The sequence below is a fragment of the Borostomias antarcticus genome (genome assembly GCF_949987555.1).
Source record: "Borostomias antarcticus genome assembly, chromosome: 10".
NCBI lineage: Eukaryota > Metazoa > Chordata > Actinopteri > Stomiiformes > Stomiidae > Borostomias > Borostomias antarcticus.
The window spans coordinates 8,196,762-8,224,223 of record NC_140243.1 but is presented as its reverse complement, the minus strand read 5'-3'; the positions used below and the strand labels follow the sequence as shown (position 1 = coordinate 8,224,223).

The window sequence follows — 27,462 nt, the reverse complement described above, 5'->3', positions numbered from 1 at the left end:
GAGCCCAAGAAAGAAAGTGTGTATGAGAGAGTGAACGGTAAATTAACTGCACTTACATAACGTTTTTATCCAAAGCGCTTTACAATGAAGGCCTCTCATTCACCCATTCGCACATACATTCACACACCAATAGCCTGCTCATTGGGAGCAATTTGGGGTTCAGTGTCTTGCCCAAGGACACTTCAACATGTCATCAGGAAGAGCCGGGATTCGAACCGCCGACCCTACGGTCGCTTGACGACCCAAGCTACAGCCACCCCGTGTGAGAGAGAAAGAGGTGCAGGAAGACGTCAAGAAGAAACATGAAGCTTTGTGGACTTAAAGGCACAGAGCAAGTGAAAGTGATCATATACTCAATGGTACAGTAGGTTTGGTGCGGTAGGTACTGTGGACCGCTAGCCTGGGCCCAGACCTCAGAATCTGCCCACTCCATCAAGTTCACTGATTTTCCAGGAGCTTGCTCGATTGTCTTGTTGAGAGAGGTCAGGGAAGAATTTTTACAGCTTACTTTTCTGGCCCCCAGGTGGAACTGTTCTTTTGCTTCCCTCTGGAATATGTAGGGGTGGAACCTATGCCCACCTCCCATTGCTCTCTGTAAAGCACATTGTGTTGTCTCTGTGTATGAAATGTGCTATACAAATTAAGTTTGATTTGATTTGATTCAAGACCTCAGTGGAGTATAACGAGTTGACAGTTCTGTATGATGTCAGGCTAATGTAGCCCAGTAGCTGAACATCAGACCAGTGACCTTAAGGTTGCTGGTTCGAGACCGGGCCAGACCACTTGACAAGGTGGAAAGTTAACTGGTGTCTGGAGGGATGCTGGCTGAGTTCAGCTGGCTGAGTTCAGCTGAAGTCAGTCATTGCCTACCATTGTACCCTTGAGCAAGGCACCTAACTCCCAATTCTAACTCATAACATCTGGCTGACCCTGTGCTCGACTCAACAGATAAAAAAAAACTATAATTTGAAAAGTCATCTTAATTGTTAATTAGATGGCTAACTCAAACAGGGTGATTACTGTCACCAAATATCGATTTACATGACAGAGAACGTGAGTCTGTTGTGTTGGTTATGGGTTTGGATTTAGAACACAGCAGTCGTCAGAATAAGGGGAAGGAAATGCAGTAGCCCACTTTCTCACAGAGAACTAAAACCAAGCAGGGCATGAGATAAGTGATTCAGATCAAACTGTAAAACATAACATCACTCTTCAAATACATAATGCACACAGTACTAGCTTTACTCACCTTCAGCTGTAGCCAAGATGCCAGAAACTCCAGACCAAAGAGTGAAGAACACTATTTCTTGACCAGGGGGGTTCTAATATACTGTAAGCATTCAAACCCTAGTGCGTTCTCTCTGTGATGGTTGTTCGAGTTGAAAGACAGGGTAGGGTGCAAACTCAACCACAGTTTATTGCACAGGATCTTGTCACTGCTTCCTCTTCTCTTTTGTGTGTGCCACTTCTGCTGGGAACACACACACACACACACATGCACGCACCCAAACACACCTACACACACACCTAAGTTCACAATGCATACATTATCACCACCACAGTAGCCTATTACTACACATATTGTAGTTGTTGAACTGGATTACATTGTCTTCGTTCCTTTGTTTAAAAACGCATTCCCTTTACTGTACATGGCGTTTTGACAGTTTAGTAGGCCACCCATTATATTTTTTGTTAGATCTTATCCTTGTTTTGAATCATGGTGGGATCGTCTTATCCTTTATGCTGTAAACCTGATGTCTATCTCACCAGGGTGTCTGTAATTCCCATGACCACGTTGTGCTCAGACAGCCTTTAGAAATAGGCTAGTATGGTGGTTTCCATAGAGATGAGTTGGTGAGATTACTCAGTAATGGAAGCCTCATACTTAGACCTGTTATTGTTAGTGATTTCAGTGTGCACCGATGAAGATATGGGTAAAGTGCTTACTCTCTTCATACATGAGTGCCATTTAGGGAAGTTACCGTGGTATATTTTAGGTATTGGTGTATTGTGCGTATTCCGGTGTATTGAATTGATTTGTAATCAAATGAATAGTCTGCAGAACTCTGAACACAAAGAGAACAGGGAGGGGGCGGTGCTCCTCTGTATCCAATCAGAGAAGAGAGAAGTGATGAGCCTGTGATCGACATTGAGTCACAGCGTGACAGCATGTGACACACAGTGACAGGAGACACCAACAGTGGCACACCCTGACCGCGAATCACATGCAAAGCGACAGGGTCTATGTGCGCTTAGTCTACACACTGGGGCCTGCTGGCTGTCTCCTCTACCAGTCCCAGGGGGCTGTTTAAGTACCTTCATTATAGAATACCTCCATGACACAGGACTCGGGCATTTTGACCAATTTATGAGAGTAGGACGACAGAGTAACAGGACTAAGAAATAGTCCACGAGGACATCTCAATAAGAGACATTCTGCTTTAGGCTACTGCCTAACACAAGCTTAAAGAACACACATATTCTCCAATAATTTTATTCATAATTTTAATATAAACAGTTAATTGATGAATAATTTACACACAGCAAGATTTTATTTTCATATCATTCCAACATTTTTCTGTACATGTCACTGCTTGGCTCTCCTTGAAAACATAGAAAAAATAAATTGTCAAGCGTTATTTAGTCATGGCACATTTTGATCCTGTACAATATGTGTGTTGTTGTGTGGTGGCTGTGACAAAGAGTGTAAGCATGATATTCATCTATGTGATATACATAAAGATAATGGCACATTTTGATCCAGTGTGAGGGATGCAGCTCTCTGTGGCGTGTGGGTCTGACACACACACACACACACACACACACACACACACACACACACACACACACACACACACACACACACACACACACACACACACACACACACACACACACACACACACAGCCAACAGTGCGCGCCACCGGTATGTAAAATGCATTTATGTGACAACATGGCGAAAACAGGACGCGTCGAGCAACAAAACACGTCGGTAGAGCTTATAACAAAACACGTCATCAGTTAGATGAGAGAGGATTCCTGCTTGACGACACAGCATCACGGGACCGTCTATGTGCAACAAGAGAGGAAGAGGAGCAGCAGCGATCAATGAGAACACAAAGAAACCCCACGGCCAGACTTCAACCAGGGACCATATACACACACGCGCACAGACGGACAGGCAAACAGAGAGAAACAAAGACAGGCACAGCTCCATCGCTGAAGAGAGGCACGGGGGGGCTGGTTGGTTAAATGTAGGATTGGTTGTGTAAACTGGAGCAGACCACCGACCACTATACAGTATGACTGGGTTAGAAGCCCCTCTAGAACTCTTGAACCTCAAATCACAACCCCAGGCCCCAGACCCCCACCCCCGTCTGTCCATCAACCCGTTACAAGTCAGTAACTTCACGTACTGATAGTAAAACACAAAACAGTTCCAGAGGGGACAACGCATATGTTTAGATCAACGTTTTAGATGTTGAATAGTTTGGCCGAATAAGCTTTTAAGAAGTGGTGTCTCATTAAAACCATAACTACAACACACGTATACAATATCAGTATAGATTACATGACAGACAGACATTAGTACATAAATACACAGCTGAAGGTGTCTTCTTCGTACTGTCCCCGTGCTAACAGGGACTGGCAGCTATTTTGAACGCTACCAGGTTGACAATCTTTTCCACATTTGACTGGGATATATCATAACCATCGATTGGACGAACAATAGCTTATTAAGAATTGTTGTTTTTTCTTCCCCTAAAGAAACGTGCAGTGGTCTTTTCCAGTTTTTCACATCGAGAAAGCATAATGTAAACTAAACCTATGATTTTCTGTCAGCAAGTCAGAAACAATTGGGGGTATTTCCTTTCATACATTTGCAATGGGTGATATTTGAGATAGAGAGACCATGGTTGACATGCTATCGTGGTTGTTGAGGTGGTAGAATACATGATTTTGTCCACCAACATGGGAACATGCATCAAGAAGATCATGATCATCAAGAAGATCTTTTCATGATCAAAAAGAACATCAGGCCACATACTGTATGTCATGATACACAGGTAGGCCAGGTCACCGAGTTGTGCTGCTCCCTTAAGTACATTTACAGAATTTTCTTCTGCTCTTTCCTGCGTAGTGGGGTAGTGTCATGAGCAAAACAACTTTTTAATCTTATTTAGAAAAAGTTATATACATCGATAACAATGTTAAATTCAATAATGTACAAGAGTAGTAAAAGTTTACAGTCAGAAAAGTAATTGTGTTTGCCCTCCCTATTTTGGCTAGGAAAAAAAAATAGAAATCAACATCTCTAAATGTAATACTTTTTTCTTTTTTTAAACAATACAATACATACAATGCTTTGTTCTCAACCTGCACTGTCACTAGCATGCTCTGCCAAAGTTCCTCTACACCTAAGCTTCCCTAAATACATCAGGTGCTTTAATTTCTGGGGGAGATTGATATCAGTTGCTATTTACAGTTTTGGAAATTTTCTTAATCAGTAAAAACAAAACAACAACAAAAAAAGGACAGTATGCATTTCAAATGGAGTTCTATCAACTCCATATAGCTGCTAATGATTCATGACCACATGTGCTTTGGGGTACTGAGCTCAACGACAAAACTGATACTGTAGTTGCTGAGAAGCAAATCAATTAGGATCAAATGATCATACCGTCCCGAGACAGACCACCATCATGCACAAAGCAAGCCAGAGCTCAGCCAAGAAGAGATACAAGTTCAACATTTGGTAAAAACCTCCAACGTCATCATTATCACATAAATCCCAATACAGAAACATGGAGCTGAGCAGACAAGCAGGAGAGCAGCCGTCTCTGAAGCAAGGACAGTGAACAACCCCTTTTCTTGTCTTTAGAATGCATAAACGGTAAAATTCTGGCGTTTTCGGTAGGATATTGTGGGCTTTCTTTTCTGGTTGGTGGAAGGACACGCCAGTCCAGGGTGCTAGGGGCAGGGGCTTGGTGGGATGGGACAGGCAGGAGGGCGGGCAGTCTGAGCAAGGCACTATGGTTAGAGGCCCTGGCTACTTCGCTCCGGTCCTGCTGTGACGCTCTCAGCCAACCACCTAAGGGCCAACGCAACCACAGGACATTAGAATGTTGTCTCAAAGGGCAGAGGACTTCAATTCACCCCAGGGTGGTTGAAGTTGAAAACTTGTAGGCTACATCTCCAAACACTTCGCTAGAACACTGGGGACCTGCAGGTTAGTCTGAGATAAAGGTAGGTAAGCTCCTCCTCCAACCACGAGCTCAGGCCGCCTCCCTGAGGAAGTTACAATCTAGAATTTATTTGTGTTTTTTTTTTTCTTTATATTTTTTATTATGGCACACAGGATTGTCCTAGTCCAGCTCTCAGGGAATACATCTCCTTAGACATCGACCCCATCCAATCCATGGCATTGATATAAGGTTCTCTCTCTCTCTCTGGATATTCACAGTTAAAAAAAGAAAGAAATATACAAACGTCGTCAATGAAAAAACAACAGAACAGATAAAAACTTGTGGAGGATCTGTCAGAAGGCCTTGGCGTTTACTGCCGTCTGTGTAGACTGAAGGAGGGTATAGTAGTAACTGGTGCAGATACACCCTCACACAGCTGAGGGCGTGGAGGGTGGAGCAGGAATACACACACACAGCCCTACTGTGGAACATGGAAATGTGTTAAAGCATGAACTGGGGGACAGCTGGGTAGCCCTTACAGTGTGATTCGGCAGGCAGGTACTTTATTAATCCCAGAGGGGAAATTGCAAATGTATTAATCCCCGAGGGAAATTCCATTATAGATATGCATCTGTCGTCTTCTCAAACTTCACTTCACTACAGCTGCGCACCTCTTAATCAAGCCGGCTAGGTTCTCAGCTAGAATATTGACTGCACAAAAAACAAAGCTGTGCTAACAAGCAATTGTATCGCCCAGTGCATGTGCTAAACCTAGCATCACCGAGCACCACCAAGCCTGGGGTTCAGTCCAAAAAGCAGTAAACGAAACCTGGAAGGTGGTTGAATACTGGGATCTAAAAGTTCAGCAACGTTCAGCGTGGTTGTGTTTTCCCACTTCCTGCTGGGAGTTTGTGTGACCCCGTGTGGTGTACTGGTGAGACTGGGATACTGTTGCTGTTATCTGGACAGGATACTGGGATACTGGGTGACAGAAGTACGCTTCAGGCCCTGTCTGTTTCCTTCCAAAACACTGAGGTAGACTGTGGCAGAACAAACTCGCAGACGACAACACCTTCTCATCCAACACCACCTTCTCCTAAAACTCTACTCTTACCAAAACTAGTCAATACATCCCACATACACCTTTCAAATGTCTAAAAAAACATCAATACTAAAAAGCTAACTGGTCAATAATCATGGTCATAATAAAATAAATATATGTATTCTGGTATTCCAAAGATAGGGTGATCTTCCCATTCACAAATTGTGTACGTGTGTATAAACTGCCATTAAGAAGATAAAATTATGGTACCGTATGCATTTGTGCATGTTTACCGACGGGTCTCGTCTCATCTTTTTAGTCATTCCTTAAAAAAATAAAATAAATGTACTCTGGAAATTCGAATGATCTGATCACATGAAGTACATGATTACAAGAATGGACATTGTGGTTTAACAGTGAACACACTCTTGTCAATCTATAATTCGATGACTATAAAGCGCTAAGTGGACTAGCCATTAAAACCTCAACAATAGATAGAAATAGATAGATGGACAGACAGACAGGCGCTTTATTTATCCCCCAGGGGAAATTGTTGAACAAGACCAGAACAGACCTACTGTATCTCTTTGACCCTTCCCCTGGAAAGAGACGGAACTACAGTAGCAACATAACATCTCCCAGACTGACAACTGAGATCTATATGTACTGTAGCATACATTCAGCTCCCATCTCAACACTAGATCTCTCTCTGCCTCAGTCCACATAAAGTACAAATACAACACACACACCTGTTTGCCTCTGTGTGTGTGTGTGTGTGTGTGTGTGGTGTGTTAAACACCAACAGCAAATCTGTCGAAGGCTCTGGTGTGTGTGCGCGCGCGCAATGGTTTGAGAAGGCACTAGTAGGGATGAAGGCTATCTCTATCCTCACAAGAAGATCAAAGCCATACTGTGACCACAGATGCACGTATTTTCTGAGGGGAATGGGCGGGGTCTGAACCCATGACCACGTGGACTAGCTCCTCCTCCGTCCCGGAACATCAGACCTCAGGGAAGCTGCTCTCCAACGCCGTGTCTCTCAGATAGGCCATGTGATAGAGGGGGAATAACAAGATTAACACTCAACAGTCCCCTACCCGGCCGCACGCACGCACAGGAATACAAACCACATCAACCCCTCTTACACTGCCGCCCTGCTGGGAACTCTGAATGAAGTCGGAACTTTCCAGAGCATTCCCCAGCCTCGACCGGCATAACGTGAAAATTTCCACCAGCCTGATCCAGACCCCCTCTCTGTGTCAGCGGGCAGCACAGCCAATAGGGTGTATTAGTCTTGGGGGACGGAGTCCACATGAAGCTAGCCAATCATGAGGAACAGCAGGAGAGGTCTATACGTGCTGACCCCTGATGAGCTGGGAGAAGTCTCCAACCACCCTGAATCAAGCACAGGGCTGCTATGGTGAAATGTCTGTCCAGGTTAAGCCTGTGGTATACTTGCTGTTATACAACGGTTAGTATGGTTCTTGATTCTGATTGGCTGGAAGCCGTGTTAAAATACTTTGTAACACACACCTGGGACCGCATGTCATTCCATTTTCAGTATTAATGCGCCTCCCATTTGATCCAATGCATTGTAGGCCTATCATTGTGTTTTTTCAAAACAACTGAACATTCCATCCAATGCATCTGTTGCTTGGCAACCCTTTTGTTAGGGGAACTATTTTGCTCAGCGGAATTGAGGGAATGATGCTTCGTTTTGAATAAATGTTAATATTTTACATTGCTGCGTGTTTATTTTAAACCAATAGCTGTAGTAACCGTTGTATAAAAGCAATAAACCACTCGAGGCCGTGTGTTATAGTGATTTTATAACAGCTAGGGGGGTTTTAGGCACTCTAAAACTCGTGCCTAACAACGCCCCCTAGCTGTTATAAAATCACTATAACACACGGCCTCGAGTGGTTTATTGCTTAATTTAACACGTACACATAGACAAGCGCATATTTTGCGTCGCGCTAATTTCTGAGGACCTGCACAGCCAACCTGCAGCCAACGCTCCAAAGGAAACGTGGCAGACATCTTTTGTACGCGTACCCGTAATTAAACTCAACTATACTGCAGGCTTTAGAGGAGATGAACAGTCCCTCTGACCACCACCATCACCAACAGCCAAGGCCATGAAGAACGGTCAGCAGAACTGTGATGTGTCCCTCAACACTCCAGCCTTCCCTCTCCAGCATCATTGGGAACAATGAGCAGGGCATCGAAAGCACTCTGAACACAGCCCCCTACAGTCCAGCTTAACACAGCTCTCTCAGGACAGAGACAGCAGACACACATATAAGACAGAGAGAACTAGTGCACTTCCTCCTAAAGACCAAGTGCCCTTGATAACGTTTTTTTTTTTAAACATTTTTTTTATGTGGTAGTTAAGCGGCCTCCCAAACCACTAGGCCTCACTGGCAGTAGCTTAACACGCTGGGGGAAAGAGGTTCGAAGGATGCAGATGTGATAAAATGGTGGGCTGAGGGAGAACTAGGATAGAGTATGCAGGACTAAAGCAGACACAGAGCACTGACAGAGTATGCAGGACTAAAGCAGACAGAGCACTGACAGGAGATTGTGTGATTTCTGGGGTTAGAAAAATAAAAAAATAGAGAATAAAAGATTGACAAAAAAATAACATCTTACCAGCATAGCATCTGATGAAGTACAAATATGAACTATATACAAAAACATCAATATTGTATATATTATATATAAAATATTGATACAAATACCAATATTCCATATATATTATATTATATTATATATATTCTATACCCACTAAAATATATCAAAGCAGCAGCTATTGGTCAGTCTGAGGAACTCTTTAGTCCAACGTTTAACTGTTTAAATATCCTTCAGCCGTATTGTAAGGACACAGAGAGAAAACTGAAAGAAAGGATAAACAAAATAAAAGCAAATAAATTAAAACTATTCACCAAACACCATATGAATCTGTGTGTAGAAGTTTGGAATTCTGCAGAACCAAAATAAACAAAACAAACAAAACAAAGTTTTCCTCTACAAATAGATGTTTGTTCTTAAAGAGAGTCTTTGTCATCCCTCAGCTCCAACATGTTGAAGTCATTGTTCAAGGGAAGTGAATATAAGCCAAGTGAGACACTCCTCTTTGTTTACAGGCCACATATAAAAAGGCCACTATCTGAAAAAGGATTCCACTTTAAGAAAAAATCAACAAAAACGCAACAAGGAAATGCAGAATGGAGGAAGGGGTGGGGGGTGAAGGGGTGCAGGTGGGGGGTCTGGGGTGGGGGTGTTAAGGGGTGCAGGTGGGGGTCTGGATAGATGGAGCAGAAGCAGCCTTCTGGTTCTCTAAAGTCAGTTTGTGTTCACAGTTTTTCTTTTTCTTTTTCCTCTCATATTTCCATCGACCAGTCTTGGAAACTTGGCAATAGTGAAAATCAAAAAAATATAGATCTAAGATATAGTCAGAAAGTCCTGGGGCGATCTAGTTGTGTGGCTGTCAAAGTCTCAACATTCACCAGAACATGCTTGCATCCCGCACTGCCTGTGCTTGGCGGCCGTGAGGAAGAGGGGACCAAAAAAAAAAAGAAGAAAAAAAAAAAAGTCCTGAGATCGGATTTTCTAAGGGGCTTCTGCGCAAATAATAAAATACAAATGATTACAAAACGAGAGGAGGAGGAAGTGGGGGGAGGCGAGCTGGGGGGGGGGGGGGTTAACAAGGTAAAGATTATGGGAGGGAGGGAGGGGGAGAGGGGGGGTGTAGGAAATGTTAGGAAGGACTGGATCGGGGCAGGGATAAGATCCTGCCGTTCTTCTTGCCACCGTTCATGTGTGTGTAGGGGACGTGCTCCTCGTAGCTGCCCCCCCGCAGGCCGGCCGGGGCGCCGCCCTCCCTGGACGAGCCCTCCTCCCGCTGCGAGTACGACGACGGGTCCAGCGGGATGCTCTCCATGTTGTCCAGGTCCAGGTCAAAGTCCTCGCTCTCCGGGGCCTTGTTCTCCTCGCTGTGGAAGAAGGACACCTCCTGGTAGGACGGGTGGACGTCCTCGACGGGTGGACGTCCTCGCGGAACAGCTCGATGATCTCCTGGAAGGACGGACGCATCTTGGGGTTGTACTGCCAGCACATCTGCATCAGGCTGTGCCTGTGGGCGGCGGGGGGGGGGGGGAGGAGGAGGAGGAGGGGTGGAGGAGAGAGGAGGAGGAGGAGAGAGGAGGAGAGAGGAGGTGGAGGAGAGAGGAGGAGGAGGGGCGGAGGTGAGAGGAGGAGGGATGGAGGAGAGAGAGGGAAGAGGAGGGGCGGGGGAGAGAGGAGGAGGAGGAGAGAGGAAAAGGAGGAGGAGACAGGAGGAGGGGAGAGGAGGCGGATGAGGAGGAGGAGACAGGAGGAGGAGGGGTGGAGGAGGGGCGGAGGAGAGAGGAGGGGCGGAGGAGAGAGGAGGAGAAGGAGAGAGGAGGAGGAGAGAGGAGGAGGAGGGAGGAGGAGAGCGGCGTGAGAGATTGATAAACGAGAGGCACAAAAGGGGGAGGAGAAGAGGAGAACAGGAGTGAGAACGGAGGGCGCGATACAATCGTATCATCATACGTACTGTACACTGCGATACGATACGTACTGAAATACATTGAAATACTCGACATCATTTGCTGACAATTAACTCCATCCCCCTGCTACCTGGAGGTGATCCTGACGGCTGAGTAAATTTAAGGGCATTTTAAATCCGTTTAAAACACAAATAATGTATTGATGTTTGAATTCTATCCTTATTTTCCTATATCTATACTGTATATTTATTCCCTGTCTTGTTCTGTATATTTATTGAGCTAAATAAGATTTTTTATGTATCGATACGAGGGGCTGGAAAATCTATACAGTACTGTGGGGAAAAATATCGCAAAACTCCGCTGTATCCATTTTTCTTGGCACAGCCCTAATACCGAGTACCCTTTAAATAATAATAATAATAACTTTCATTTATATAGCGCATTTCATAAAACCCAAGGCCGGGTGAGCTGACGTGTGGATGTGGAGCGGAACCAGAACTCACATCCTCTCTTCACAGTTCTCCGGGCGGTCCAGGTAGCCTCCGTCCATCACAAACTTGAGGACCTGCTCATTGGACAGGCCCTGGTAGGGCTGCTCCGCTAACGTGCTTATCTCCCACAGCACCACGCCGAACGACCTGGACACACACACACACGCGCGCACACACGCACACGCGCACACACACACACACACACACACACACGCACGCAATTAACTACTGTATTAAGAACACAAACAGCAGAGTGGCATATCCTGGTTGTGCGTGACTCAGCAGAGTGAGTGTGTGTGTGTGCGTGTGCGTGTGTGTGTGCGCGCGCGCCCCTCACCAGCAGTCAGAGTTGGCGGTGAAGACGCCGTCCTTCAGGGACTCCGGGGCCATCCACCTGACCGGCAGCAGGCCCTTACCTCCCTTCCTGTAGTAGTCCGTCTCGTAGATGTCTCTGGTCATGCCGAAGTCTGTGGACACACACACACACACACATACACAGTTAGAGCCGCAGCCAACAGTTGCCCCGTGTGGCGTCGTTCGAACGTCACCGCCGGTATCGTCACTCGTTGTGCGGGACGAACGGGTCCCCAACCTCCGATCTTGACGGTGTAGTCCTCGGCCACCATGCAGTTTCTGGCCGCCAGGTCTCTGTGGACGAACTTGTTGGCGTTGAGGTAAGCCGTGCCGTCCGCGATCTCCGCCGCCATCTGGATCATCTCCTTCAGCGAGGGAGGGGGGCGTCCCGGGTTGTTCTGGAAGCATCACAGTTAAGACGTCGGTTATTTTGTTTTATTTATTTGCACAAATAAAGTGAAGGATAAACAACGGCAAAAAAAAACAACAGCACAAAAGTGACCGCACTTCACTCGGGGGATATGACAAACCTTGAAAATTACGTTTGGCGCGCAAAATCCAGAATTATAGCAACCAGTCCAGCCAATGGGACGAGAAGCTCAAATACAACTTCCTAATCCATCTTAAAACCTACCTAAAGGTGCCATAAAACAAACGCTGTTGGTGTTTGTGTCAGAGTGGAAAGTGAGGAGGGGGTGTCAGGTCGGGGGGGGGTGGTTACCTCGGAGTCGGGGCGGAGACAGCGCAGGTAGCTCTTCAGGTCACCATGGGTCATGAGCTCCATCACCACCAAGGTGGGCTGGCCCTTGGAGACCACGCCCAGCAGACGCACCTGCAGGGGGAGAGGGAGAGAGAGAGAGAGAGACGCCCGGGGGAGCGTCTTTAGCGACGCTAGGGGAGTTAGGGGCACGTCGGGAACGCCGGGAACGTTAGGACGCGGCGCGGAGGTGGTTTGGAGCCCGGGCCGTAGCTCTATAGGAGACTCTGAGAAACTCATGCGTCTCCCTCGGACAGCGAAGTCGTCCAGTGGGACTCCCGGGATGCAGTGGTTTCGATGCCGCCCCCCCTCCACCATCAGCCCCCCCCCCCCCCCCCCCCACAACCCCACCCCTGTGGCGTGCGGGAGGCGCGTGGGGGGGGGCGGTTCCTCACCACGTGGTGGCAGCTGAAGGCCTTCATGACGGACGCCTCGTTCAGGAACTCGATCCGCTCGCGCAGGCTGGCCGACTCGTTGACCGTCTTCACCGCCACGCGCGTCTCCGGCTCGCCCTTGACGATGTCCTTGGCGAGGCCCTCGTACACCATGCCGAACGAGCCCTGGCCCAGCTCGCGCATCACGTTGATCTTCTCCCGCAGCACCTCCCACTCGTCCGGGACGTACACTACACACACACACACACACACACACACACACACACACACACACACACACACACACGGTTTACATCCAATTATCCATCAACTTCCCATTAGAAGACGGTTGAATTGTCAGACTTGGCTGGTCAGTACTGGACAGCTGTGTTCTAGTGTGTTGAGGTGGTGGAGTGTTCAGACTTGGCTGGTCAGTACTGGACAGCTGTGTTCCAGTGTGTTGAGGTGGTGGAGGGTTCAGACTTGGCTGATCAGTACTGGACAGCTGTGTTCTAGTGTGTTGTTAGGTGGTGGAGTGTTGAGCTACACCTGGACAGCTGTGTTCTAGTGTGTTGTGAGGTGGTGGAGTGTTGAGCTACACCTGGACAGCTGTGTTCTAGTGTGTTGTGAGGTGGTGGAGTGTTGAGCTACACCTGGCCGCTCACCATCGTTGGCGCTGAGGTACTCGGGGTTGGAGGAAGCGATGAGGGGTCCAGTTGGTCCCTCTGTTTGTCTGTTTGAACACACACACACGTGCACACACACACACCCATGCGCACATACACATGCGCGCGCACACACACACACACACACGCACACGCACACACACACACAGTAAGAGGATCGCATTAGTCTTGAACTTTGTACCCTGGTTGAACACAGTAGACCCCTTCCCTGATACAGGTCTGAGCTCATTAGAACTGTGTGACAGTAGAAGGATTTCTCACAAACAATTATCACATAATCTCCATACTTCTTCCTGAAGACCATGAAGACCCCGCCTCCCACAAAGAGAAGTAGAATGAAGCAGATGACTGGGCCAATCACAATCTTCCATGGACTTGTCTCCTCTGCAAATAAACAGATCAGCCATTGGTCAGTTTGCTTGTCACTTCAGGGAACCGGTAATCACCATCAGTTCCCATTCACAGTTAGTCCAGCGCCTTTCAGGGAGGGGAGAGGCCTGGATGTGCCTATCTGAGAAATGGTACAATATCCAAAGCATTCCTTCCAAAATAAAAATGTTACGATTTTAAACTTTCAAGCTAACACTGCTTGCAATACCAAGCTATCACGGAGAGGTACAACATTCAAAACAAAAAATTGAACGAAATCAAACTAGAAAGGGTGCTCAGAGAGCACAGGGCTCCACCCATTAATGCATTTGTAATCGAGATGAAATGGTTAAACTCACTCGTCAGTATAAATATAGTACACTTGCACCATTGAAGAGTAAGCTTTTTGGTGGTGTAACTGATTGTGGTGTTTATGAGGTGGTCATGTATGAACACAACTGAACATACTTGTTTTTCCAATCAGCCTTTGTAGACAATAACAGAAGACCATAAGTTACAAAACTATATACAGAAATTAAGTCCAGTGTTCATTCCACTAGGGGGTAAAAAGGACGGGACTAGCCCAGTGTCCATGCCTCTGGGAGGGGTAGAGGGGCACTAGCCCAGTGTCCATGCCTCTGGGAGGGGTAGAGGGGCACTAGCCCAGTGTCCATGCCTCTGGGAGGGGTAGAGGGGCACTAGCCCAGTGTCCATGCCTCTGGGAGGGGTAGAGGGGCACTAGCCCAGTGTCCATGCCTCTGGGAGGGGTAGAGGGGCACTAGCCCAGTGCCCATGCCTCTGGGAGGGGTAGAGAGGCACTAGCCCAGTGTCCATGCCTCTGGGAGGGGTAGAGGGGCACTAGCCCAGTGTCCATGCCTCTGGGAGGGGTAGAGAGGCACTAGCCCAGTGTCCATGCCTCTGGGAGGGGTAGAGGGGCACTAGCCCAGTGCCCATGTCTGTGGGATGGGTTCTAAGTTGGCTTATGCTACACCGCTCCATCGAGTTTCGTGAAAATCGTTCTGGTATTTTTTGTGTAACCTTCAGATATTATTTTGTTTTATATAAACATAAGATAGAATTGGTTGCTTAAACCGCCAATAAATAAAGTTGATATCTAAGATGATATCTAAAGCTGACTTGATTCCTCATTGTAACAAAGAGCCAATGTTCTCTAAAGAAACCCGCAATAAAAATTCACGAGACACGGCCACCAGGCAATGCGTAGCAGAAGAAGTGAAGACTAGAAAGCGTTCTCAGAGCACAGGTTTCCGCGCATGAATGTGTAAGTTGATAAAGATTTATAAAGAAAGCAGCACGGTTTGACTGTCCCTGTCTTTTTTCATATGATATCAGAGTGCATTCAGCAGAAAATAGTTTGTGGGATGTAATCTAATCGCTCTAAACTACAAGTCCCATATAAATGCCCAGTGGGTAGCTGTCAAGTCGCCACCATAATTGTAGTTTGTTTTGCGACCACAGCAGACTTACTGTCGGGCATGAAGAAGAAGGATGGCTCCGACCATGATCCGTTTCCTGCCAGCGAAGTGGCGCGGATCCTCACCGTGTAGTTCCCAGGGTGCATCACTCTCACCTTGCAGCCGCCCAGCTTAGCGTAGGTCAGCCTTGACACACAGTGTTTAGTCTCCTGAAAATCACACACACACACACACACACACACACACACACACACACACACAGTTACTCCCTGAATCATACACACACTGCTGAGATGCTGGCGTTTAAGGCTAGGGGGAGTGATGACTGGAGATGCAACATTCTATGAGCTGTTCCCGCTGCTGTCTCCATGGCAACCAAGCTTGCACTGACTCTGTGGGTCAGAATGGGCAGTAGCAAATAGAAATGAGTGATGAGTCCACACACACACACACACACACACACACACACAAACACACACACAGAGAAAGCATGGGGCACAATCAAGACTGTGCAAAGAGACAAGAAGAGAGGAATGAGGGTGTGTCCACCGACAAGCTGTATTTGAGAGCTGGCGCTGTCTTCTCCTAGTTTACAATGGGTAATGGGCTCTAGGGCGCTTTAGAGGTGAGAGCTATGTTCCAAGCACTTTTTAGCAGGGATGCACCGATGCATCAGCCGAACATCGGATTTCGCTCCGCAATATCGGTCTGGCCTTCGCCCCATAGAGAGCAATTATGTGGGCGGGGGTACTTGCCTTGACAGACAAACACCTTCAGCCAATCAGCATTCAGCAAACCTTTGCCAAATCCAGTCGGAAAAACGGCAAAAACGTCTTTTCCACCGAGAAACTCCGCTAGTGCATACTCTTGTTCTTGTTTAAGTGTTGTGATTAATTCTATTTCTGCAATAACTGCACTTATAGCTGCGTTTATTCTTCTAATGTTAACTTTACCACTCATTGCTTCGTGAGCCGCCATGTTTGTTTAGCGAGCGGCAGGGACACGAACCAATCAGGGGCTGCTTTCCACTGTGGGGCGGGACAGCAGTTAATACACAGTCCCTGATTGGCCCGGTATGGTCTGGATTTTGGCATAATCGCTCTGCAGGAGGCGAAGGCCAGACCGTTCTGCGTTAGTGAAACAGAATGTGAGCTCGCGAGAACGGGATGGTCGTACCAGGCTAGGAGAGAGGGGGACAGAGAGAGAACGGGATGGTCGTACCAGGCTAGGAGAGAGGGGGACAGAGAGAGAACGGGATGGTCGTACCAGGCTAGGAGAGAGGGGGACAGAGAGAGAACGGGATGGTCGTACCAGGCTAGGAGAGAGGGGGACAGAGAGAGAACGGGATGGCCGTACCAGGCTAGGAGAGAGGGGGACAGAGAGAGAACGGGATGGTGGTACCAGGCTAGGAGAGAGGGGGACAGAGAGAGAACGGGATGGTCGTACCAGGCTAGGAGAGAGGGGGACAGAGAGAGAACGGGATGGTCGTACCAGGCTATGGTTTAGGTACTTGTTAGCTTCGTTAGTTAACTATCTTGCTTCTAGAACCTATCATACACAACAGCCACTGTCTGGAAGTGCAACCATTATAAAATTGTACACTGTTAGTGCTCGGTTTAAACATTAGGATTAATAAAAAATTTAAAAAAGCATAATCACTGTAAAAAAAAAAAAAAAAAAAGTGTGATTATGTCACATAATTGCGGTTTGGCAATTATGTAATAATTTTTACAGGTCTACTCTTTAGTGACCTCAGAGTAAGGAGCCCCATCCTACATACTGTCTGCCAAACGTCAATGAAAGGTAAACGGCCCCCTACAGGTCAGAGGTGAGCTAGAGGTCATCTAGAGGTCAGAAATGAGCTAGATTTCAAAGGTCATTCTAGAGGTGAGCTAGAGGTCAAAAGTCATCTAGAGACGGGTGAAAGGTGAGCCAGAGGTCATCTAGAGGTGAGAGGTAAGCTAGAGGTCATCTAGAGGTCATCTAGAGATGAGAGGTGAGCTTAAGAGGTCATCTGGAGAGGAGAAACGAGCTAGATTTCAAAGGACATTCTAGAGAGCGAGCTAGATGTCAAAGGTCATCCAGAGAGGGCGGGGTTACTGACTTCTTGGTCCCCGATCCTCTTGTAGTGGAGCTCGTACAGGATGATCATTCCGTTTGGCGCCCGCGGCTCAAGCCACCTGATGTGCACCAACTCCGGCTGGTCAGTAAGCATCTCATGCGAGACGAGACCAACCATGTCGTCAGCCTTGTCTGGGGGGGGGGGGGGGGAGGGGGAGAGGGGCGGGGGGCACAGCCAAACACCCCGTCAGCGTGGTCCATCATTTCAACAACATGACTTGAGCCTAGTTTACACGGTATAAGACAAGCTATGGCTCATGGCTCACAGCTCTGGGAAAGACCTACTTATTTAGAATAGCTATTTTTGTGTTATATCTGTATATTTGAGATATGAATTAGTATCTCTGTTATTTTCTGCTTTTTATTATTCTGCTTGTTTTTTTTCTCCAAACTGTGTGATTGTTTCAGCACTTTGAGATTGTCTCCTAGTAACAAGTGCTGAAAATAAAATGAATTACAATTTAGTATTAGCTATGAGCAATGAGAGCTACGAGTCATAGCTTGTCTTATACAGTCAAATACTAGGCTTTACTGAACTGTGTTCATATTCATGATGAGGAGAATGGATGATCCGCACGCTGTAGCTCCATTTAACATGCTTTAATCTGTGACCTTTCGAGCCACTGCTCTTCTTCAGACTCCTTCATGTCTGAAGAAGAGCAGTGGCTCGAAACGTCACAGATTAAAGCATGTTAAATGGAGCTAGTGTGCGGATCATCCATTCTTCTTATAGTGTACTTGTTTTTGATCCAGCACCTGCCTAAAAAAGGTTTGAGTTGATGTGCGTGCCATATTTTTATTCTCCATATTCATGATGATTCAGCCATTCTATGTGGAAACCACGGCAACATGAAAGATGTGTGTGTGTACTCTGTGTGTGTGTCTGTGTGTGTGTGTGTGTGGCCTCACCCTCGGGCATGGTGCGCGCGCTGACGTAGGTGGCCATGCTGCATCGGCTGGAGTCGTTGGGGTGGTTGCAGGCGTGGATCTCGATCTTGTAGCTGGTGAAGTGGCGCAGGTTGTCGATGACGGCGGTCGTGTCCTTGGCTTTGACCCTGATCACCACCATGGCGACCTCGCCGCCCTCCTCCCCGCCGGGGCTGGGCGTGGTCGAGGTGTTCAGCGGGCTGGGGGCTGTGGTCAGGAAGCGGGGGAGGGTGGCGTTGGCCACGCCCACTGAACGGCGGCGGCGCGATGGCCTGAGGGAGGAAAGGGGGAGGGGTTAATCAGGTGCAAGAGCAAAACAAACATTTTAATATCTTTAGCAACTTCCTCAACTTCACCTCAGACCTTAAACTCCTTAACACAGTCATGTTGCCGACATGGACGTTAAATATCCCCTCAGAGAGTCCTTAACACAGTAAGGCTACCAACATGGACGCTCCCAGCCCCCAGTGACCCTGCAGACCATGCGTGAGAGTAAACGTTTACTCGAGCCCAGAGACACCGGTTCTAACGCAACACAAGCCTTCATCCGCTGGTCTGGCCAGGCTCTGTCTGCTATCGTCCATGCTGGGTTAGATGGGTAGAAGAATTACTGCCGAATTACAGCCTGGAATCACACAGGGGTACAGAGAGGAGGAGGAGGCGGCGGAGAAGGAAGAGGAAGTGGCTAGCGCCCAGACTAACCTTTCCTGTTGGGTGACCTTAACTTAAAGGACTAGCGTGTTCCTCTGGAGCTGCAGGCACCACTACTCAACACTAGATGGTGCCCATGGGCCAACTCACACCTAGAAGGGAGGTGCCAGTGTAGGTGTATGAGTGTGTTTGTGTGTGTGGGGGGGGGGGTTCTGATCCCCCTTTGCTCTCTGAATACCAGGGTGACCTACTTCAGCACTGGGTTAACCCCCAGCTGAGGTTGTGTGTGTGTGTGTGTGTGTGTGTGTGTGTGTGTGTGTGGAGGGGGGGGGTGGAGGTCTAAATGGTGAGGCCATCTACATGACTATTGACAGTCATGTATTGAGAACTATCGTCCCAGTCTGGCATGGATGATAACAGGCTCCCACTGGAGTGGAGCAGGGAGGAGGGAGGATGGAGGGAGGGAGGGAGGGAGGGAGAGAGGGAGGGAGGGAGGGAGGGAGAGGTGTGGAGGAGGGAAGGGTGAGATAGCGCCTGACAGACCACCTGGCAGAGCGGGGCTCTCCACTTTCACGGCTGACATTGATGCAGGTGGTGAGAGGCTCATGCTTGTGACATAAGCAGTCTCTCTGAATGGCTTTTTGTAACCCTTTCGTTTTTTTGCGGCAGGATGGGACGGTGTTTTGCGCCGCCTCCCTCACAGCAAGAACGGCCTGGTTTGGTTCCCCGCGTGGGGCGCTGTTGGTCCCGGGGGGGGGGGGGGGGGCGTGTTCTCCACCCAGGGCGTGTGGGTGCTCGGGTGGGTGGGTACCTCCCGGGCCTTTCTGTGTGAAGTTTGCATGTTCTCCCCGTGATCACAAGGGTTTCCACCACAAAGAGCCCTGATACAAAACGTCGCTCTCCTGTCCTGTCCCCGACCAAGACCTTCGGCACGAGCACTTGGGAGCTGTTCCCCCGCCGGGCGCCGCTGATGAGGGCTGCCCGCTGCTCCCCGCCGCCCTTGGAGGAAGGACGGCACGGATGAAGAGGACGCAGATCGAGTTTCTTCGGCGACCGCTCCTGCATGCATTTATGCGTGTGTTCTCAGTGTTTCCACTCCCTGCATGTGCGTGTGAGATAAACTGTAAGACAGATAAACCTGAATTTCAGTTTCAACCCTGACAGTCGCTCCGCTCGCCAAACGTGCGTTAGCGTTGACAGACGTCCTGTGCTTGCCTGACGGGAGCGCTGGAATGCGAGCATGTCGGCACGCAGAAAAAGCTTCCGACTGCAAGGGCTGCACACGGCCCGGCTTCCACGACCGTTAGCAGGCTCTCTCCGGCGCTAACAGAGCTAGTGATACCGCTGTGCAATCAAGAGTGCAATTACTAGCGGGCTCGCTCCAACGCTAACGGAGCTAGCTGTACGGCTACTGCTCAGCGTTGAGCCGAGCCAGCAGAGCCGTTAGCATGGTTAGCCTGAGGGAGCACGACGTCTCTCTGCCCGTGACTGGGGAGGGGACAGCAGCCGGAGCAGACCGGCCCAACAGCGACCGCTCTGCCATTTGAAAAGCTCAGATAGTGGATTTGCCTTGTGATTTATCACACCTTGCCTCAACATGTGTGTCCTCGTTCGGTGAAGTGGGTGTGTGAGTGTGTGTGAGTGTGTGTGGGGTATGATTAGAATAAATAGGGCTATTATTTTTATAGCGCATGTGTCACACCCTAAAGTCTGTCAATCACCGGCACCATCTCAAGTCAGCTCTCTCTCTCTCTCTCTCTCTCTCTCGCTCTCTCTCTCATCTGCCAGAACAGCCTCTGGTGCCGCCTCTGATAACGTTTCCACAGTACCAGAGGGACAATTAGAGATCAAAGAGTAGCCGCTGCCCTTCTGACGCCAACCAAAACACGCTTCCCAGGTAGAGGGCCGCCTGTCAGGTGAGGACAGATGTTATATAAACACCCTGTTCTTGGTGTGAATTACCACACACTGGTAGGAGGGTGGGGCTTCCTACCACCACTGGTACAGAGACATACAGGCGGACGGTTGTTAGCTCTCATTGGCTGTCAGAACGAGGAGGGCGGGCCTGGGCATTAACTCCAGCGCCTGCCTCATTGGCTTACCCTTGGTCAGAGGCGGGGCTTACTGCGGACGAGGTTCTGAAAGTGTGAAAGGTCAAGCTTTGTTGAGTACTTTCTTCCCCCCCCCAACGCCCCCCCCAACCCCATCAAACACGTCCTAAACAGCTCCGTCCTCCTGGGCGACGATCTGAGCGCCTCACCTGATCTCGAAGACCTCGTTGTGGAGGTAGTTCTCGAAGGTCTTGCGGTATTCGGACTCCTCCGCCTCCTTCTTCAGCTGGGTGTCGGTCTTGGGGCAGGCGCAGCAGCGGCTGCCAGGCGTCTGCTCGTCCGTCTGGTTCCACTTCTTCTCGTCCTCGCTGTCCACGTGGGTGGGCGTGCGGGACGGCAGCTTCATACCTGGGCGGACACGCAGACGCGGTTAGGCGTGGACGCACGGAGAGACGCGGACAGAGATGCGCCCAGAGGCAGATACATAGACAGAAAGACATATACACACAGGCCGAGACAGATACACAAACACAGAAAAACACACACACACACACACGGATGTAGAAAGGGTGTGTGTGTAAGGGATGCGTCACACTCGCTCTCTTTCCGGCCCCCGTCCACTAGACAGACGCACTCTCCGTTGAATCTGCCGAGTCAGGAGTGAGGATGGAAGAACCCAAAACTTTCCAGCCTTCTCTCCAGATTCATTGACACAACTGGAGCACGCACCCCCCCCCCCCGCCCCACTCCCACAGGCCTCACCTTTCTGGTAGACCCCCCCCCCCCCCCCCCACACACACACACACACAGGCCTCACCTTTCTGGCAGTAGACCCCCCGCCCCACACACACATACACACACACACACACACACACACACACACACACAGGCCTCACCTTTCTGGCAGTAGACCCCCACCCACACACACACACACACACACACACAGGCCTCACACCTTTCTGGCAGTAGTCGAACTTGTAGAGGTCGCTGTCCTCGGGCTGCTGCTGGCAGAACACCAGGTAGTGGGTGATGTTTCCGTTGGGCTCGGTGGGCGGCTTCCACTTCAGGATGATGGTGGAGGTGGAGTTGGAGGAGGAGATGGGGTCCAGCGGCACCGAGGGCTCTGGGAGACAGCACACCACAGGGTTAGTGGGTCCAATCCCCATGGACGGGGTGTGTTGTTGTGAGTTCTGCTACGAGCACGGCAGGGAGTGTGTGTGCGCTCCAAGTGTTGTGCGATAAAAGGCCGCAAGCGTGATCACATCACTCGCCAGTCTCCCTCCAACCTCTCCAAAACTGTGTGTGTGTGTGTGTGCGTGTGTGTGTGCGCGCGCCTCACTGGTGGCGTTGGTGACCACGTAGAGGATCTTGCTCTTGGCGCCGTGCATCTCGTGGTCGTCGGAGGCGGAGAGCTGGGTCTTGACCATGATGGCGTACTGCGTCCAGGGCTTGAGGGACTGGATGATCATGCCGGGGTCGGTCTGGTCCTTGCCCTCCGAGGCGCGCGGCGGCGGCTCCACGTCGGCGATCACCCAGCTGTTGGAGCCGCAGGCGTCCTGGCCGGCGAACTCAGTCACGTTGCCGTATGGTCTGGGAACGAGTGACAGCCGTTAAAACCGAAAAACCATTCGACCCCCATTTCAGCCTTTGCTCGACCCCTTCAATCAAAATGTGAAAAACGCAAAGAAACGAAGAGCGAGATTGACGTGCTTCGCTGTGTGTGAAGCCTAAAAACATTGGCGATTCACACAAAAAGGGGGTTTTGCTGTCCTGTTCTGTCCTACTCTTTAAGCCAGCTTGAGTCGCTACACCCAGCAGAGTGCAGCAGGGGAAGCTGGGAGTGCAGCAGGGGAAGCTGGGAGTGCAGCAGGGGAAGCTGGGAGTGCAGCAGGGGAAGCTGGGAGTGCAGCCGGGGAAGCTGGGAGTGCAGCAGGGGAAGCTGGGAGTGCAGCAGGGGAAGCTGAGAGTGCAGCAGGGGAAGCTGGGAGTGCAGCCGGGGAAGCTGGGAGTGCAGCAGGGGAAGCTGGGAGTGCAGCAGGGAAAGCTGGGAGTGCAGCAGGGGAAGCTGGGAGTGCAGCCGGGGAAGCTGGGAGTGCAGCCGGGGAAGCTGGGAGTGCAGCAGGGGGTGCAGCAGGGGAAGCTGGGAGTGCAGCAGGGGAAGCTGGGAGTGCAGCAGGGGAAGCTGGGAGTGCAGCAGGGGTAGCTGGGAGTGCAGCAGGGGAAGCTGGGAGTGCAGCAGGGGAAGCTGGGAGTGCAGCAGGGGAAGCTGGGAGTGCAGCAGGGGAAGCTGGGAGTGCAGCAGGGGAAGCTGGGAGTGCAGCAGGGGTAGCTGGGAGTGCAGCAGGGGAAGCTGGGAGTGCAGCAGGGGAAGCTGGGAGTGCAGCAGGGGAAGCTGGGAGTGCAGCAGGGGAAGCTGGGAGTGCAGCAGGGGAAGCTGGGAGTGCAGCAGGGGAAGCTGGGAGTGCAGCAGGGGAAGCTGGGAGTACTCACGCCTCTTTGTAGAGGACCATGAAGCCCAGCAGGTCTCGGTAGTCCTTGGGCCAGTAGGGCTGCCACCTCACCAGGATCTTGTCGTGCGAGACCCTGATCTGTGTGAAATTCAGCACCTTGTTCTCGCCTGGCACACGCGGAAAACAGGGGAAGCCAAGGATCAGTCAACGAGACTCAGAGATCAGGTATCATATACTGTATAGTATCACATCACAACAGAACAGAATTATACTACAGAGATAAATGATATCCGTCTTACAGGAGGCCTGGTCGCCATTGGTGCGGTTGGCGATGTCGTTCTTGAGGTTGCGTTCCTTGGCGCCCGTCATCTCCTCCATGGTGCGGATCTCTGACATGCAGAGTTTGGAGTTGTAGTGGAAGAACATTCTTCCCTGCAGTATGGTGAGGTTGTGTTCGGACCAGTCCCACAGTTGCTGAAGGTTCTGGTTGTCCAGAGCGTAAAACGAGTAGTTCCTGAGAGACAGACAGAGAGAGTCAGACGGACACACACACACACACACACACACACACATACACACACACATACACATACACATACACATACACACACACACACAAAAGAGGTGGGCTTTGTAGTTGTAGACGTGGGGGTTGTAGTTCTAGAGATGTGGTCTTTGTAGTTCTAGAGGCGGTTTTTGTAGTTCAAATTGTGGGCTTTATAGTTCTAAAGGTGGGCTTGTGGGCTGTACTATTGCAGCGTTCATTTCAGGTCAGAGGTGGCAAGTCGCAAGTGGGAAATAAATCATCTCTAACCTACGTGCATTCGAGCTACAAAGCCGGAGATCGGAGCTGGCTAGTTAGCTAGCTAGCCCATGAGCTAACCAGTCAGTTACACTAATTGTTCGCTCTTCTACCCATATAGAGCAATGACTACCGTTTGATCAGTGTCAAGCCAACAGTTCGCTAGTGAGACGTGTACACCTTTTCTTTTTAGCCAACGTCAAGACATTTACGATGTGGGTGGCCATTTTGAAATGACCTCAGAGTTCTATAATCGAACGCAGCATACAGCGCATGTACTTACTCCGCCTCCAGCTTCTCTCCGCGGATGAGGCGGAGCTTGCGGAAGAAGGAGAGGGACACGAGGGCGTAGGCTCGTCGGATGGTCAGGTAGCCCGTGATCTCCTCCAGCTGGCCCAGGTTCGCCTCCAGCTCTGCGGCTATGTTGTCTGTGGGTCAGACAGACAGACAGACAGACGGACGGACGGACGGGTGGTCAAGGGACGGTCAGGCAGGAAGAGACAGACAGACGGACGGACAGGTAGTCAAGATACGATCGGGCAGGAAGGCAGACAGACAGACGGAAGGGAAAAAGAAGGGGAGACAGGCAGACGGACACGGTCACTAAGTCTTTAGGTACATGTTAGCACCTCCCCCTCACGTTAGAGCTCCAGCCTAGCTGAGTGTGCGGTCGGGTCGGTCGGTCAGTCGGTGTGCGGTTGGTCGGTATGCGGTCGGTGTGCGTGCGGTCGGTCGGTCGGTGTGCGGCCGGTGAGTGGTCGGTGTGTGTGTGGTCGGTGTGTGTGTGCCGTACTCACTCCCGCCGCGGATCTTAATGACCATGCTGCCGTTGAGGATGGTGCATCCCCGCAGCTCCTGGGCAGCGGTCACCGAGTCCACCTGCTTCAGCCCGGTACACAGCTTAGGACACCGACCTGCACACGGAGTACATTCCAGCCTGCACGGAAACAGAGACAGAGACACACACACACACACACACACACGGTCAGGGCTTAGAGACAGGGGACAGGTTCAATCTGGTTTTCTGTGTGTACCTGGCTGTGCAGACAGGTCTGGTAATGGTCAGTTTGTTTGTTTGTGTGTGTGTGTGTGTGTGTGTGTGTGTGTGTGTGTGTGTGTGCGCAGGCAGGTAGATAAGGAGTGTTTTCAACCAAACCACTATGAGTTCTTCTCATTCAACCACCAATTAAAACTCACTGAGAACGCCCTTGACAACAGCTTTGATATTTGTTACTATTGTTCTATTTGTTATTATTTCTAGCAATAACAGCTGATTTGTACATTCACATGAGAAAGACCAATTGAGGAGAATTGAGATTGACGATGAACAACTATCAAACAAGGCCTTGAAATAGAACAGCAGGAATCTTAACTGAATGGGGGAGGAGATTCTGAGGGGATTTGTAGGATTCTCCTAATAAATTAATTATAGACCTTAGTTGTTGTTGTTTTTTTTTGTGGGGGGGTATGTAATATGCCTCATCCCTTTTCATTCAACGTTGTGACACACACACGCGCATACACACACACACACGCACACACACACTGCGTTTTCTCCCCGATGGAGCGGGGGGGATGAAGGACGAGGACGACGCGCGGCAGCGGGAAAACAGGAGACGAGCGTCAGAGCGCCCGACGGAAAGAGAGAGAACGAGAAACGGAGGGAGAGACGGAACGGAGCGAAGGAGGGAGATCAGAAGCAGAGAGAGAGAGAGAGCGCGACGGAGAGGAGGGGGCGAGGAAAGGGAGATGAAGAGGTGAGCCGAATAGGGGAAGTGTGTGCATGTGTGGGTGTGCGTGTTCACAGCGCGGCTGGGCAGGTGACTTCCTCTCATCGCACGCACGCACGCGTTGGACAGAGAGCAGCTGCCTCGGAGGCCCCGATCGCTCTGCCTGTCAGGAATCCATTCACAAAAACGGGAGCCCGTCAGGCCGCCGGGGACCCTGACAGAAGCGGCCCCGCCCGTCCATTCAGGAACCAGCGCCGCGTTATCCCCTCCAAAGAACATAATCCCGCTCTTTAATTCCCCCCTTCCAGCCCTGGCGTTCCGAGCGCGCGAGTGTCTGTTTTAGACATTTTAAGCCAAAAAAGGCTCCTGGTCCGCCCCCGCGCCGCTGTGCGCCCGTCAGCCAACCCTCGACACGAAGCCCTCCGCTCCCCCCCCCGCCTCCCTCCTCGCTCCCTCCCTCCCTCCAGCTCCCTCCCTCCCTCCCTCCTCCTCTTTCCTCCCTCCCTCCCTCCTCCTCTTCCTCCCTCCCTCCCTTCCTCGCTCCCCTCCCTCCCTCCCTCCTCCTCTTCCTCCCTCCCTCCCTCCCTCCCTCCCTCCCTCCTGCTCGCTCCCTCCCTCCCTCCCTCCCCTCCCTCCCTCCCTCCCTCCTCTTCCTCCCTCGCTCCCTCCCTCCTCCTCCCTCCCTCCAGCTCCCCTGCTGTTCACCTGGGCTCTGAAGAACAACCTCCAGCCGTTAGTCGCTCTCCAGGAAAACAGACGGGGAGGGAGGGGTGGTGGGGGGGGTGGGTCGCAGGGTTTTACTGCCGCATGACTGCCCCCCCCCCCCCCCCCCCAGGGCCATTCCAAGGTTGGATTCGGCGAGAAAAACAAGCAAATTACGTCAAATCTCCCGATTCCTGGAAAAATAGGACTGAACGAGGACGGGGGCCGCGGTTCAGAAGCACGACCGGGCCTTCCGGAACCGAGACGACGGCGTAGCGCCAGCAGCCGCCTGGTTAGGGGGCGCGCTGGGGCCCGAAGGGGGGCGCGCCGGTCCCCCTGGTCCGGGACAGCGTGAGCACGGGGTTGCCAGTCCCCGTGTCGACACGCAACGCTGCCCTCGGTCCCCCTGGGGTTGTTTTGGAGTCCTTGGCCAACCCCGCCCCCAAACCCCCCACCCCCTATCAGCATCGGCCACCCCCTTCAAACACACTAACTTTGCCAAATGACCCATTATGCGCCTGGCTTCCATCTTATCAGGCTCTTGATATTTTACATCATCTGCCAAATCTGCCCCCCCCAACCCCCCCCCCCCCCATCTCTGGCTGAGTGGAAATACTTCATAATGAACAGAGAGAGAGAAAAATAAAGAGAAAAAAATCACAAGGGGATTTTTCCCCCCTTCCTCCATGGAAAATCATAAATTTGTCCGTCTTACTTGACGCTCTAGTTGCAGCGTAGAAAGAGAATGCTGAGAACGTTTTTTTATTGAAAAACACAGCGTCTCTTCCTGAACTTAAAGA

General features: G+C 50.3%; 1 protein-coding gene across 1 annotated transcript in view; it reads right to left on the bottom strand.

The window, feature by feature from the left end:
* Window positions 1-9,853: 9,853 nt before the first annotated feature.
* The window catches only part of LOC311314450 (insulin receptor-like), a 70,474-nt gene continuing 52,865 nt past the window's right edge, over window positions 9,854-27,462 (bottom strand). Inside the window, 20 exon segments of the mRNA XM_084444805.1 lie at window positions 9,854-10,271; window positions 10,274-10,364; window positions 11,265-11,399; window positions 11,590-11,719; window positions 11,845-12,004; window positions 12,328-12,438; window positions 12,759-12,988; window positions 13,403-13,470; window positions 13,711-13,807; window positions 15,281-15,437; window positions 17,333-17,481; window positions 18,259-18,548; window positions 21,030-21,065; window positions 21,188-21,386; window positions 21,934-22,101; window positions 22,318-22,568; window positions 23,469-23,595; window positions 23,728-23,942; window positions 24,514-24,658; window positions 25,028-25,167. Coding sequence (XP_084300931.1) covers window positions 9,990-10,271; window positions 10,274-10,364; window positions 11,265-11,399; window positions 11,590-11,719; window positions 11,845-12,004; window positions 12,328-12,438; window positions 12,759-12,988; window positions 13,403-13,470; window positions 13,711-13,807; window positions 15,281-15,437; window positions 17,333-17,481; window positions 18,259-18,548; window positions 21,030-21,065; window positions 21,188-21,386; window positions 21,934-22,101; window positions 22,318-22,568; window positions 23,469-23,595; window positions 23,728-23,942; window positions 24,514-24,658; window positions 25,028-25,167 — 3,181 coding nt within the window. The 3' untranslated portion in view covers window positions 9,854-9,989.